We start from the raw sequence: 14772 nt of genomic DNA, 5'->3' as shown, positions 1-14772 counted from the left end.
TCATTTGAATATGCTTCATAGGAAAGACATCTGTCTAAGGTGTGGGCAGGGTCACTTTTATCACTTACCAGTGCAATGCTTAAGTGAGTTCAGAAGACTGAAATTCACTACTATATATTCAAACACAAGAAAATTAAAAAGCTCAAAAACAAGGGAAGCAAAGACATATTTTCCCCATGGCCACCTGGTTCCCCGTCTGCTTTTCCTTTTTACCCAGTGGACTTAGGGAGCAGTGGTTTGCCTCCTGGCTGTCTTCCAGTCTAACTCCTGGTTTTCTCAGAAATATCTCAGAATAAAAATTGGACTTTACAAATAACCCCTGTGCATTACATAATTGAAAATTAAATGCAATTGTGAAAATTAAGTGGAAGCCTATTACCTGCCTTGGCTACACACATTGGAGGAATATAATAAGCTTAAAAATCTAAAATGGATGTAATTATGTATATATGCTTGATCATCAAAGAAGTCAGCCAAAGAGATGCCCGATTCCCTTTCCAAATCAAGTAGGTCAATATCGGGGGCATTTAGAAGTCTTTGCAAAATAGAGTTGACACACTATAATCATTTAATGGCACAAATTCCCGTTAGCATAACTGCTGCATAAATAATGTTCATTATAGTGATTAGAAATGTTAATTTCTTAGAGCAATCAAAATTTTCTTTCATCTCCTAAAGCAGCAGTTTTTAAGCTGCTGGTTTATGACCCATGAAATCAATTTAGTAGAATACAATCAGCATCCAGGAAATAGATTAAAAGAGAAAATATTCAATTTCCTTGCCTATTGTCCATGTAAATATCATCCCAGATACCTTAATTTCAATTTTTCAAAGTGCAATATGTATAACTACTTGATTATGATGTAAACTGTATTTCATTTTGTAAAATATCATGCTAAAAAAAGTTGGAAGACAGGTATTCTACAGTATGACAAATGAATTCTTGGGCTAACCTGAAGATGATGCGTAATTTCTAGTTTCACAAATTGTTAAAAACAAATGTTTTCATCGAGCAGTCATGATCACTATGTTTTTTTTTTAAGTGATACTTAGATCCCCCTTCCCTTTTGCTAGGAAATTTGTTAATGGCATTTGTTGTCAATGGAATGGGGAATATCTTGGTGTATGTATGAGCTCTCAGGTTTGGACTGAACCATTCACTGCAAGCTCCTGTTGGGCACACTCTGACTGGCTCCATACCTCAGCTTCCTTACTTATAAGTGATTAACCGGTAGGCTCACTATTGTGCAGACTCAATGAATGAATACACTAAAAGCTCTTTACAGTGCTGGGCACATAGTGAGTCTTCAACCAACATTGCTTACTGATGCTATTATTTTCCTCATTATCTTTATATGAGAATAGAAAATATCAGAGTTTCTTGCATCAAAATTTTATCTTTGTCTCTGATAAAGGTAGCATAAAGGCCAGAGTGTATCTTGTGGCTCAGTCTAAGCATGGCCCTTCATGCGGTTAATTCTCCTTCCCAACATTTATATTTGTAGTTGAAATGAAACATCTTACAGAAATGTTCAACCTGGGGTACAGCACACACTATGAGGGCTTGGGAATCTCCTGAAATGTGATCAGGTGTCTGGTGACTGCATATAGACACTCAGCAAGTGGGCAGGGAAGCCTGGTGACTGCATATAGACACTCAGCGAGTGGGCAGGGAAGCCTGGCTGTCATGTTTGTCTAAGGGTCTCATGCTGTAGTGAGAAGTCAGGTATGGTGGACCTAGGTCCAGGCCTAATAATTAGTTTTCATTATTCTGCAGGTTACTTCACCTTTGTAGCTTTTATTACTCCACTGGCAAAGGGAGATTAAATTAATTCCTGCATCACATAGTTGTCTCTGTGATTGTTTACCATAGTTGTAAAGAGCTTGGCACAGTCACTGCCACATACTAAGTCCTCAAGAGAATAGCGATAGTGAAAGAGGAGTAATATACTAGAGACAGAGAATGAAGTAACTTCCCCTTTAACTATGAATTATGTAACACTGATTCTATGACTGGATCCCTGAGTAATCCATTCACTTCTTTATCCAACAAAAACTGATTGCTGCTTGAATTGGGAATTAAGTACAGTGCCTAGAAGGTGAATGATTAAGACAGTTTTTCTGCTCTCATTGAGCTTATAGTCTATGGAGGTCATGGGTAGGCAATGACTAGCCAGGTGATAAGTGCTGCTGCAGATGTGTTATGGAGCTAAGTGAGGACTCAGATATTTGCAACTGAGAACCACATTCAGAAACATTTATGGTTTATTTGAGAACTGAACAGTCCTAACTTTATTTTGTTAATATTAATTTATTAAAAGTTTTGCCAAATATAATTTGCTTATCGAGGTGTACTAAAGAGGAGATTTAATCTATGGAAACTGGAGGAAACTGGCCTTTACTTGGATATGGCTCCAAGGGTGAGGGCAGGGAGTGAGACATCTATGAAGGACTGGGGTTAGAGAATAGGACAGATATCCACCTTATAAATTAAAATCCAATAACCCAAGTATTCCTGTGCATGTTCAGCAGGGACCTTAGAGTTCTGTCTGATGCTCAGTTATAACAAGGAGTATAGGCTAAGTTTTTATTTCTTTCTGCTTTCCTCTTAATGACATTTGACTTTTAATTTTAATATATATATATACACATTTAATTTTAATATGCACACCTACACCCACATCCATGTAGATGGCTTTGAAAATAAAGTAATAATAATTACTAAGTAACTTCAGATAACTTAGTATTTTAAATATTGCATTAACATTTTTCATTTAAATTTTTATGATTCAATGTACCTGAGTTATATCATATTCACAACTTAACAAATTGAGTCATATGCAACATGTCTGCATTAGAAGACTTCAATAGTGGTAACAATATCTTACACAATGGGTCATTGGGCTGTCAGTAATTAGATGTGACACAAAATCATTTGAGGTTATGTCCATTAATAGGAGACATAAGGTGTTAATCCATTTAAATTACTTTTTGTATTATGTGGATAGAGGAACTCTTACCTTTGAGTAATGCTGTCAGGATAGCTAAATCAATGTCCTGGTGGCCTTCTGATCCCATTCGAAATACTGTGATCTGCAATTTGAGACAAGGAGACAATTAACAACACGTTTTTCCTCCAGAGAGAACTCAAATCAATGAAATCACTTCTGAGCAGTGACTATTTCACTGTCTCTGAAGTAGGATCTTAACCATAGGGCAAGCATACATACATAATGAGGATTAGAGGAGTGGGCTCTGCCATTCATTAAGAGAGATGTGTCAATAGTCTCCAAGTGGGGACTATCTTACACCACTGTATGGATAGTGGTTATCAAGCAAGACTTTCAGGATTCACAAAATATGTAAATTGTAACACAACCATGAGTGAGGAACTGTGCTTAAAGATAGCTGGCCACTTTGTTCTGTAGAAAATGGTCCACTGCCTGTGCACATATGTGCACTATAACCATTTCTACACTTACTCCTTAGCAATCATCTGTGTTGGTTGGTTTTTGTCAACTTGACACAGGCTAGACATATCCAGGAAGAAGGATTCTTCACCGAGAAAGTGCCTCTATAAGATTGTCCTGTAGATGAGTCTGTGGGGTATTTTCTTGATTAATGATTGATGTGGAAGGACCCAAGCCACTGTGCACAGTACATTCCTGGGCAGGTAGTCCTGGGGTATACAATAAAGTAGGTTTCTGGAGTTGGAGAGATGGGTCAGTGGTTAAAAGCTCTGGTTGCTTTTCTAGACGATCAGTTTCAATTCTCAGCACCCACATGAGCTTACAAGTGTTTGTATCTCCAGTTCCAAGGACCTGACAACCTCTTCTGGACTCTGTAGGCACCAAGCATGCATGGTACACAGACATACATGTATGCAAAACACTAATATATACAAAATAAAATAATAATAAATAAAAAATAAAAAGAAACTAGGCAGAGGAGCAACCCAGGAGGAGCAAGCCAAGATTCTTCTGTGGTCTTTGCTTCAGTTCTTGCCTCCACGTTCCTATCTTGAGTTCCTGCCCTTACTTTATTCAGTGATGGAGTGTGATCTGGGGTTTGCAACCTGAAATAAACCCTTTCCTCACCAAGTTGCTTTTGGTCATGATATTTTTTATCAGCAATAAAAACCTTAATTAAGACATCATCCAAGGGTTTTGACATTGGGATGCATATCACTGTTCAGCCCTCTCAATGACTTTGCATATCCTTTAGAATAATCTAGCACTATATCCAGATGGTAAGAAATGGGCAGAAGGCAGTAAAGTAACATCTTTCCCTTGGTAATATAGGAGAGAAACCCAGTCTCTGGGGAAGAATAACAGGAAGGAGAGAGAGGAAACATCAGCGAGGAATTAATTCTTCCCTGAGACTTGACTATTGGCAAAAGGAAGAGCTGGGAGACTCATTCTAAAGGAGATGTTTTTACTAACAATTGTTACTGCTGCCATGAACTAGCGATTGGGAATAATATCTACTTTCATGACACTGAAGAATTCCCCTCATAACCTTAAACTTGCTGACATTAAAAGAAAGTCCCAAGAAATGTTATTTCCATGCATTCACCAAAGGCCCAGGTTTATGTTTCTAGGAGGGATCTTTGATGGGCACACAGGAAACACTGGCATCCATATTGATGTGCAGCACAGGATTTGTTTCTATTGTGTGCCCTGAGAAGTGAGTCTCCTCAGATGACTTTGTTTTTCTGCTTTGTAGAATGCTGACTACAGAGAGAAAGTTTCCAGGATTAAAAGGCAAAGACAAGCAGCTTTAGCATGTGGCATGGGCATTGTGTTTTAGAGGTAGAATTCAACTGAAAGAAGAAGAAAGGGCAGAAGGACACATGTCCCAGGGAAGAGTAGGACTCATTAGTGAATAACTCAGGAAAGGGTACCCCATCCATACTCCAACTGGTTGTTGGAGATGGCAGTGATTTGTGGTTAAATATCATTGGTTTCTAGCAGGGATGAACTAAAGGATGGTTTTGGAGCAAATATTTGTGTGAAAAACTTAGTGAAGGATTTTTGTAACAGAGCAAGGCTTAATCTATTTCAAGGAATCTTCTTGCCATCTTCATAAAGAGTTAGTGAAGATTATAATGGGAAAGTATAAACTTTGCTGAAGGACAGGGAAGTTTGCAAAATGATGCACACCCTTAGCTAACCGATCAGAAAGTACAATTAAAAAGAGATCCACAGCCAAACACCAGGAAGAACTCCAGGAGTCCAGTCGAAGAAGAGGGATTCTATGAGCTAGGGGCATCAAGATCATGAAGGGGAAACCTACAGAGACAACCAAACCAAACTAGTGGGAACTCATGAAATTTAGATCAACAGCTGTGGAGCCTGCATGGGAGTAGACTATGCCCTCTACATAGCAAGATGGATGTGTAGCATGATCTGCTTAAGGGGGCCCTGCCAGTAGAATCAGAATCCATCCCTGGTGCATGAGCAGGCCTTTTGGAGCCCACTTCTATGATGGGACACCTCAAACAGCCTTGAGGCAGGGGGAGGGGCTTGGACCTGCCTCTACTAAATGTACCTCCCCATGGGAGGCCTTACCTTCTTGAAGGAGGGAATGGGGCTGGGGGTTGAGACGGGGAGGCTAGAGGGGCAGGAGGATGGAAGAGGGGGATCTTTAGTATGTAAAACAAATAAAATTTTTTTCTTAATTAAAAAATAAATGCCTTTAGCAAATTATAAAAAAAAATAGGCCACTGTTCACTAACTGAATTTACAGTTGGTTGTAATTTCAGTAAAAGCCCCAAAAGTGGTTTTGTGGCTTTGATAGAGTGATTCTAGAATTCAAATCTTCATAATCAGGCATAATTGTCATAGGATGATTTACCAAATCACAGAATTTAAAAGCAGTATGATTTTGGCATTGGGAGCAGTGAGTAAATTATGAAATAGAATACAACCTGGGGACATTCCTATGTGAGCTAGAATACAACCCGGGACATTCCTACACATGTGTGAGCTAGAATACAACCCGGGACATTCCTACACACGTGTGAGCATTTGTAGCCAGACAAAGGGGTCATTGGAAGTCAGGGGGGAGGAAGACACTTGTTTTCTCCCTTCTCTTCTCCTTTCTTTCCCCCTTTTTTGCTGTCCTCTCTTTTCTTTAGTATAAGGGTCATGCTTTACTGCTGGTTTCAAAGTCACAATCTGTGGCCTCGGCTCCCTTGATACCTAGGACCGTGGGTTTGAATCTCTGCCCTGAACAATAAGTGATGCTGGGACACTGTATTTCCATTTAAAAAATCTGAATTCCTTTTCTACCTCACAAATCACACATACAAAATTACAGATGGATTCAATATGTAAAAATGTATAAAAATTTATATAAAATACAGGAGAATATCCTAATAAGTAAAGATTTTTTCTCATATAATTAAATTCTTAGATTTATTCCCAAAATCAATATAAAAGTACAGATCATATACATTCACATATTATTTTTGTGTTGCATGTGCTTTCAAAGTAGTTTTAAAAATATATGCCACATTTTAAAATTTAGAACTCTCCAAACATGTTCTAAAAATAGTTATTTTAGAGCTATTGATCCTAGCTGTTATGTGCTTTGATTAGGTAATCTTCTATGACTTTTTTTATGCTTGGAGTCTACTGAAATGTGTCCTCCTTATGGAGCATGGCACTTCAGTTATGCTTATTTTATCTGAATGTGCCATATAATAACCCTCCTTCCATGTCCCACCCATGGTTTTGTTGGTCGACTTCCCTAAACCCTTATGTTGAAACCTAAGGCCAGTGTGATGGCTATAGGATACAGGCTTTTAGGTCTTGATTAATGATTGCTATAAATTAGTATCATTATAAGAGAGCCCATAGAGAACTACCTCATCCCTTTACTATGTGAAGACACAGTCAGAAGGTGCCACTTAGGAACCAGAAAGAGGCCTCAACATCTGCGGCACCTTGATTCTGGACTTCTTATCATCAGAACTGTGGGAAGTAAATTTCCACTATGTATAAGACACCTATGGAGGCAGAGGCAGGTGGATCTCTGTGAGTTCGAGGCCAGCCTGGTCTCCAAAGCGAGTTCCAGGAAAGGCGCAAAGCTACACAGAGAAACCCTGTCTCGAAAAACCAAAAAAAAAAAAAAAAAAAAAAAAAAAAAAAAAGACACCTATGTTATAGTATTTTGTTAAAGCATCCTGGGTGGACTAGGACAGAGAAAGTCCTGTTTTTTTTGGGGGGGGGGGTGTGCATTTTCTATGTGTCAGGAATAGTGATATGTATTTTCAAATACACTATCTGCAATTCCTCATTTTACATAAAAAATAAATGTGTCCATCTACATAAAGATGAACATACAAAATACACAATCAACAAATCATTGCTATGAATATTTAGATTAAATGGAAAAATTAATAAGGCTTAATTATCCATGCCTAGAACTCCTAAATAGCTATTCAAAGCTGATCATAGAGCTACTTAATAAATCAGATGGTAGCCTTGCACAAAACAAGTGATAAAAGCATATTTCAGCATTGGTGGAGGATAGCTGACCGTGGATTTGGCACTAGGAATGTGTGACTGTCACAAAGCTTCATGTGAACAGGGGGCAGACACCCAGCATATGGACTTTGGATCTGTCACTGTAGCATTTAGGTCCTCTGTGCGACTTTGGGCACATTGTGCACATTCTGGGATAGAGGAAGCATTCCAAAGAGTGCTTAACAAATAATGGAGATATTTAATTTCCATGAAGAGAAAGCTATGTTAGACACCCAAAAGGTTATCTGAATCTCCATGGTGAGTTACTGCTGCACGCTGCTGCATACAGCAGTCTCCTCTGTCTATAAGGTGGGATAATAATAATACTTGCCTATTTTCACTTACATAGGAAATAAACTGTGTAGGATACAGCCAGCTGACCATGGACTGAAATAATGAGGTAAAGTAAATATCTCCTTTAATTTTTCCCCCTCATGTATTTATCACAGAGATAAAAGACTAAGACACCTTCATAGGTACTTGAAATAAAAATAAGAAAAATGACCAAACAAAACCAATCTATGTGGTATATTTGAATTATGGTCACAGCTGGATCTCTGGTAGGGGCTTCCAGGAGGAGGTGTGTGCTGATTTAGGTTTTCATACAGGATCTCCTTCTGCATAGCCATCTGGATATTGAACCTAGCATTATTGATGACCTCATAGATTCCAGGTGGGAGATGAAAAGTGGTTGTACCATGTTCTTAACTCAAGAAGGGATGCTGGAACAGGAGAATATTTGCATCCTGCTGGAGAAGGAACCTGAGGGATGAAGTGGTAATTTGGCTAATTGTTTAAGTTAACTCCAGGGCTGGATGGCCTGAAAGACACCATGCGTTAAACATTTAACTGATGGCAAGATAAGGAATTCAGGGTAGCATTTGAGCTCATTATTTAAAACAATGAAAAAATGCAATATCAAATGCGATTCTTTGCACATCTGACCTGCTCATCTTTCCAATGCCTAAACCTCACTGCATAATTGGAGATCACATTTCAGATGGAAACCCTCCTGGTGCACTAAACTGGCATGTTAAATTCACCCTGAAATGTACACTTATCAGGTTTTCATAGCAACAGATGTGGATTGGGGGAGGGGAACAGATGAGTGAGAAGTTTCTAAGGGGTGTATGGGAGAGGCTTGTAGAGGTGCCGGTGTTGTTATCAAGGAGTTTGAGATTGTCATGCAAGTACTTTGTGGACTTTTTTTTTTTTTCTAATTGAAGTGTGGGCATGATTGCTTCCTTGTCCATGTGGCATCCTGGAATGCTGGTGTTGAAGAACACAGGGAGCTGGGACTTCAGTAAGGGAGCCTTCAGAAGACACCGAAGGACCTCCAAGGAGAGCTGGGGACTCCAGAGACATGTTTTATATTATAATTTCCTTTGACTGACCTGAGATGTTAGATTGTTATCACTGTTCTAAAACTACTAAAATTTGAAATGAAAATGTTGTGGAAATTAATTGCATCAAGCCGTCTTCTACCACTTCCAGTATCGACATCTTTAGATGCTATTCTATACTCTGCTTCTCCGATTGGCAGCTGAAGAACAGTGCTCTGTGCTGCAGAGGTGGGCATCATGACTTGTTATCGATCTAATGTTTCATTATATGCGTGGACTGTAGTGAATTTAGCCACTATCCCAAGGCAGATTTCCATCATCTGCCACTTGTAAGTAAACATTGTTCCAGTGAGTATCCTCATGCACATAGGGATGAGGGGTGTGCATCTGTAGGATAAAGCTTGCAGAGCAACATTTCTTGGCCTAGCTGCTCCGAGGGAAAGTCCCTTCATTTGCTGCTCTGATTTTGTCTATAGTGTCTTCACTCTTTCCTTTGCGTATTTTGATTCTCATGATATCTGAAAAGAACATTTAACTTTACAGTATGTGCTTTTCTCCTGTAATGATTTTGAAACTCTAGTTTCTTTTCTTTCTTTCTTCCTTCCTTTCTTTCTTTCTTTCTTTCTTTCTTTCTTTCTTTCTTTCTTTCTTTCTTTCTTTCTTTCTTTCTTCTTCTTCTTCTTCTTCTTCTTCTTCTTCTTCTTCTTCTTCTTCTTCTTCTTCTTCTTCTTCTTCTTCTTCTTCTTCTTCTTCTTTTCTTTTTGTTTGACATGGGATTTGTCTGTGTAACATTCCTGGCTGTCCTGGAACTCACTCTGCAGACCAGGCTGGCCTCAAACTCACTGAGATTCACCTGCCTCTGCCTCCCGAGTGCTGAGATTACAGGCATGTGCCACCATGCGCAGCCTAGTTTCTTGTTTTTAATTCAGAAGTTACTGAAAAAAAATTCTTGTTCCTTCGCATAGTATCCTCTTCTCTCTACCTACATGCTAAGCAGAAAAGAAAAACATTTTAAAAGTATATTTATATTTTGTTTCGTTTGTCTCCTTTTGTCATTTGAGGGGCAGAATAGGAGATACTCATGTGTCTCACTTTATCAAAAACATAAGTGTAATAGAAAATGTGAAATAAATAGAATTACCCTAATTATTTTATAGATAATTAGCAAAGGCTGATTTTTTCTTTTACTTACTATAACATTGACATTTTCAACATGAACACTAACGCTAACTCCAGCACTTGTCCGACATGACTGCTTACACTTTCAAAGCATTATGGGATACAGGAAGACTAACCCAGTTTACCAGATACAAAAGAACAAATGTGGAAACACTTTCCCTAAAAAAACGTTTTCCTCCACATTCAGCTTTCTTATGGACAAACTACCTGAGCTTAGATAAAATTACGGCTTTCATATGAAAGAGAAGTGGAGTTTAGAAATTTACACTCATCCGGCGGTGGTGGCGCACGCCTTTAATCCCAGCACTTGGGAGGCAGAGCCAGGCGGATCTCTGTGAGTTCGAGGCCAGCCTGGTCTACAGAGCAAGAGCCAGGACAGACACCAAAACTACACAGAGAAACCCTGTCTCGAAAAAACCAAAAAAAAAGAAAAAAAGAAAGAAATTTAGACTCTTTCCTTATTTTCTGCCCTTTCAACCTGGCTGCCAACCAGCTTCACTGCTTCCCTTCATTTTCATTTTTTGTCCTCTTAAAAGTCACAAATTTGGTCACTGTACTTCTCACTCCCGAGTCGTGCGTGATATCGATTCACTGGACTGCTTTGCGGAGCCTCTCTGCCCAGTCTGCCGAGTGTGGAGGATGCAGTCGTGAAGCGAGCAGATAAGATCCGTGCTCTCCAGATCTGCCATCCTGACAATGGGAAATGAGGGAGTAGGTGCAATGTGCATGCCCTGCTGTGCAATGTACTGTACGGCGTTGCTTCTGCCTCCTGTCGACTCTGTTCTCTCTATTCCTGCCCTCACAGCCTTGGTTCAGCCTGTAGCATCTTTCATTTTGTGGTGATTCTGATCCTATCTCTCATACCCTGCTTCTTTCCCAAGAGACCAGGTCATGCAATCTTCCGTATTACCCTTTTGAGTGGCTTGCGTCCCTGTAGAAGGCAGAGATTCTTAGCAGGGCATTCACGCATGCCTTGCTGGCGTTGTGCTCCCAGCTTGTTCTCGAACCTCTCTTGCCGACTGCCCGCCCACTCGTTGTCATGCCCCTTGTTACCATCTCCACCGTCACATCCACAACCCATGCCCACATGCCAGACAGCCCACTGCGCGGGGCAACCTGCTTCTTTTTTGAGACTATGTTTTGGTTTCTCGGCTTTTGTCCATTGAGAAGATTCTTAGCAGAATTTCTTCTCTTTCCTTGTTGAACTAACTATAGGTCTGCGCTATGGTTGCGAGATTGAACAGGTCTTATGTGAAGGAGGGTAGGGTGTGTGACTTAAATGCATTGTTTCTATTTAGACTTGGTGTAAATAAGAAAGAGAATTGGAGAGCTACAGCAGCACAAGATACCCCCAAATGCCTTTCACTAAGGTGTCGAAATCCTTGGTTCCATGCATATTAGACTACACTCAATACAGGAAAAAGACTCAAAGTAAAAATATACCACACAGAAATGCAGCAGAAACATGAAATGACTTAGGGGGCCTAATTCCCCATTTTCTTGGAAATAAACAGGCCTTTTCTCACCGTGAAAATAACAAAATAGAGAGTGTGTCACTGAATTAATCATGGACTCTCCATTTTTAAAATCCATTAAGTCTCAGGTCAAACAGGAAAAAGGTATGGAAGAATATAGTGGGAAAATTAAACTGACTCACTGTCCAAGTACCTATTTATCAGCTAAATTTGTGACATATTTCTGTCACAGTAGGCATCAAATCTGTGAAAACAGACACAGATACTAAGTAGAGCTTTTGAAAATGAAAATAACCATGATATTATACTGAAAACCGGCATAAGCTTCAAGGACACTGTGGCTCAATCGATCAGAAATAGAAAGGAACATTCCACACTCATATCCTGCTGCTAGCTGTTTGAGAGATGACATCTGAGTTTGACAAATGGTTTGTAATGTGTCTGAGAAGTTTACAGAAATGCTATAACTACAAATAGATGATCAGCAAAGGAAATTCTTGCAGTTTCCAAAAGCCCATCTATAATAATGTTAACAATAGACTCAAGGGCACTAAAATGCCACATGAGAGTTTCCACAGAAGAAAAAATTGTACCTGGAAAGGGTGGAATCCCAGTATCAGGAGGCTGAAGTAGGAAGGTTGCCATGAGTTCCAGGCCAACCTGAGCTACAGGATAAAACATTGTCTCAAAAAATAAAAAACAGATACCCCATCACCCTCCCCATAGGACAAACATATTTCTGAAATGTTCCATATTTGATTATTACTAAATTCTGTTGAGGCTTCAGAAGAAGGAACAGATTAGGCCCAGGAATTCAATCATCACAATGCAGGCTTTTATTTTGTTTTACTTTTTTGGTTTTTTGAGACAGGGTTTCTCTATGTAGTTTTGGTGCCTGTCCTGGCTCTTGCTCTGTGGACCAGGCTGGCCTTAAACTCACAGAGATCTGCCTGGCTCTGCCTCCCGAGTGCTGGGATTAAAGGCATGTGCCACCACTGCCCAGCTTATTTTTAATTTTAATTTAATTTTATTTTTTACAGTGCTGGGAATCAAACCAAGGACCTTGCACACACAAGTGTTCAAGACAAGTGTTCTACCACTGAGCTATGTCTCCAGCCCAGCGCCTTTTAAAGTCCATCAGGTATCATAACATTTCCTCTATGAATCACTAGTATTTAAAATGACTTGAAGCAATTGAATAATTAATAAAAATGCAAAAATATATGCTCATTAAAAATATGGAATGATAAAAGGCTGTTGCCAGGGAAAACAGGAGTCTTGTTTGGCAATCAAAGGCTTCTAAGCACACAATGGCTTTATGTTTCTTTCTGGCATTATCAGAGGTGACTTGGTACAGGGGGAGAATGATGAACCATCAGGAACAGAATACTGGGAACCTGAAACTTGGCATTTATTTCCCAGCCTTTGGAAAGATGAACTTTTTGATAAAACTGCTAAAATCGTCACTTTGTCAAAGTGACTGAGTCTAGTAAGGGACATGCATATTAATGTGCAAGAAGGAAGGATATCAGAGGAAATTCAAATATAATTTTAGATAGGAAAATAGATAGCATTGGAGACAGAAATGCAAATTTAAAATCAGAATATTAGTATCAGATTCAGTTACTTGTACCAAGTTCCCAATGAGCCATAGCCATCCCTTAGTGTTCATGGGGACTGACCCCAGTACCTCCCATGGGTATCACACTCAGAAGATGCATGGGTGGCCTTGATTCAACAGAATTGTGACATCTAGACTATGTATAATCCCCCACACAGGTTATATCAACTCTAAATGAATACCTACTGCAGTGCAAATGCTTGCAAATAGCGATTTGGTTGTATTGTTCAGTGAACTATGACAAGAAGTTAAGTCTGTACATGTCCATCACAGATGCAGTTCTTTCCAAATATTTTTGGTCTGCATCTGGTTGAACCTGTGGTTATGGGACCTGTGGATCCTGAAGGGATACTGGGCTAAGTCTCCATGGAATATTTTTAAACAAGCTTCATATTTTGTGCTGAGCTCATTAAATACAAAGTGCTGCAGAGACAGAAATTGGGTGACACTAATATAATTCCAGCATGTCCTAAAAAGTTTTTGTGTATAAATTTGCATATTGTATAGGTAAGTATTTTTTTTTTTTTACTTTGAAAAAGGATGTGTTGTTACATTGTGGGCTTCATCCTTTTGACCTTTGATACATGATTTGACTTAGGATGTTTTAGAATTGTCTTATAGAATCAGTCATGTCTACATCATTGTTCACCTCTGTGTTACCCCAAGGAACCCTATAGACAGCAACTTGGCAGTTAGTTAATGAAGGGAGGTGGAGAAAGATGGGTACACTTGGTACTATAATCTTGGATTCCCTTTTAACCTTTTTAATCCTTCCATAATTTCAAAACACTAGAGGTTTTCCCACCAATAAATGTAGTCAAAAGGTCAGAGGTTCCTTACTACCTCCAATAAGGTGTAGTTTTCTTCTTATAAAGGTAATATGCTTGCACACCTGTCTGCTTCCTTTTCTCCCCTCTTGTCTCTTTCCCTTCCCCTCCCCTCCTCGTTCCTCTCTTTCTTTTCCCTTTTCACTTCACAGAAGAGAAATAGGAGGGAGCATATTTTGAAATATTATTTTACATGCTATGTTTTCAATTAACATTATGTTTATGGATTGTTGAGAACTCTTCAAGAATATAATTTTAATATTTGCAGGATATTTTTCTGATAGATATATTATAGTTCTCCCAATCAATGCCCTACAGTTAATCAATTGCATTGCTTCTAAATGTCTTCTGTGAATAGAGATAGGATTAAAGTTTGGAGTATGGATCTTGTTCTGTATTTAGCATACAGTCCTTAGAATAAACGCTTACACATGTGGATCTTTGGCTACAACTTGTCTTAGCTAGAGATGAGTCTTAACATCAAAGTGGGTTGAAGTCAAAGGAAGCTTGTGTTGTCTTTGACCCTGATTTGCTGTGCTAACACTCCAAACCCATCAATAAAAGCCGAGGGAGAGCTGCTGGTTCCAAAATGATACTGGAGAACAAACCCCTGCCTCCGTTGAAAAGCAATCTGGATTAGAGCTTGTCTTCACTACTGCCAGCCACCAGGAGGAGCTTCAGTTCTTATTTCTCTCCCAGTTTGACATGCCTGATTTTTTGTTCAGCTCTCTGAAGACTGCTTAGGGTCTTTAGTCCATTCTGGCTTATATAACTGGGCATGTGCAAGTGAAATCA

The 14772-nt window shown here is 39.2% G+C and overlaps 1 protein-coding gene across 21 annotated transcripts in view; it reads right to left on the bottom strand.

Annotated features, from left to right (window-relative positions):
- Window positions 1-14772, bottom strand: part of Trpm3 (transient receptor potential cation channel subfamily M member 3) — an 848188-nt gene that overhangs the window by 121461 nt on the left and 711955 nt on the right. For all 21 annotated transcript variants that reach the window (XR_013047854.1, XR_013047855.1, XM_006985391.3 and 18 more), the window contains one exon: window positions 3021-3093. Coding sequence is in view for 19 of the 21 variants with exons in the window: in XM_006985391.3 (XP_006985453.1) it covers window positions 3021-3093 (73 nt within the window). In the remaining 2 variants the exon portion in view is untranslated. The remainder of the gene's footprint in view (window positions 1-3020; window positions 3094-14772) is intronic.

The sequence above is a fragment of the Peromyscus maniculatus genome, chromosome 1 (assembly GCF_049852395.1).
Source record: "Peromyscus maniculatus bairdii isolate BWxNUB_F1_BW_parent chromosome 1, HU_Pman_BW_mat_3.1, whole genome shotgun sequence".
NCBI lineage: Eukaryota > Metazoa > Chordata > Mammalia > Rodentia > Cricetidae > Peromyscus > Peromyscus maniculatus.
The sequence above is the reverse complement of the archived record's forward strand: the minus strand, read 5'-3'. Positions and strand labels throughout refer to the sequence as shown.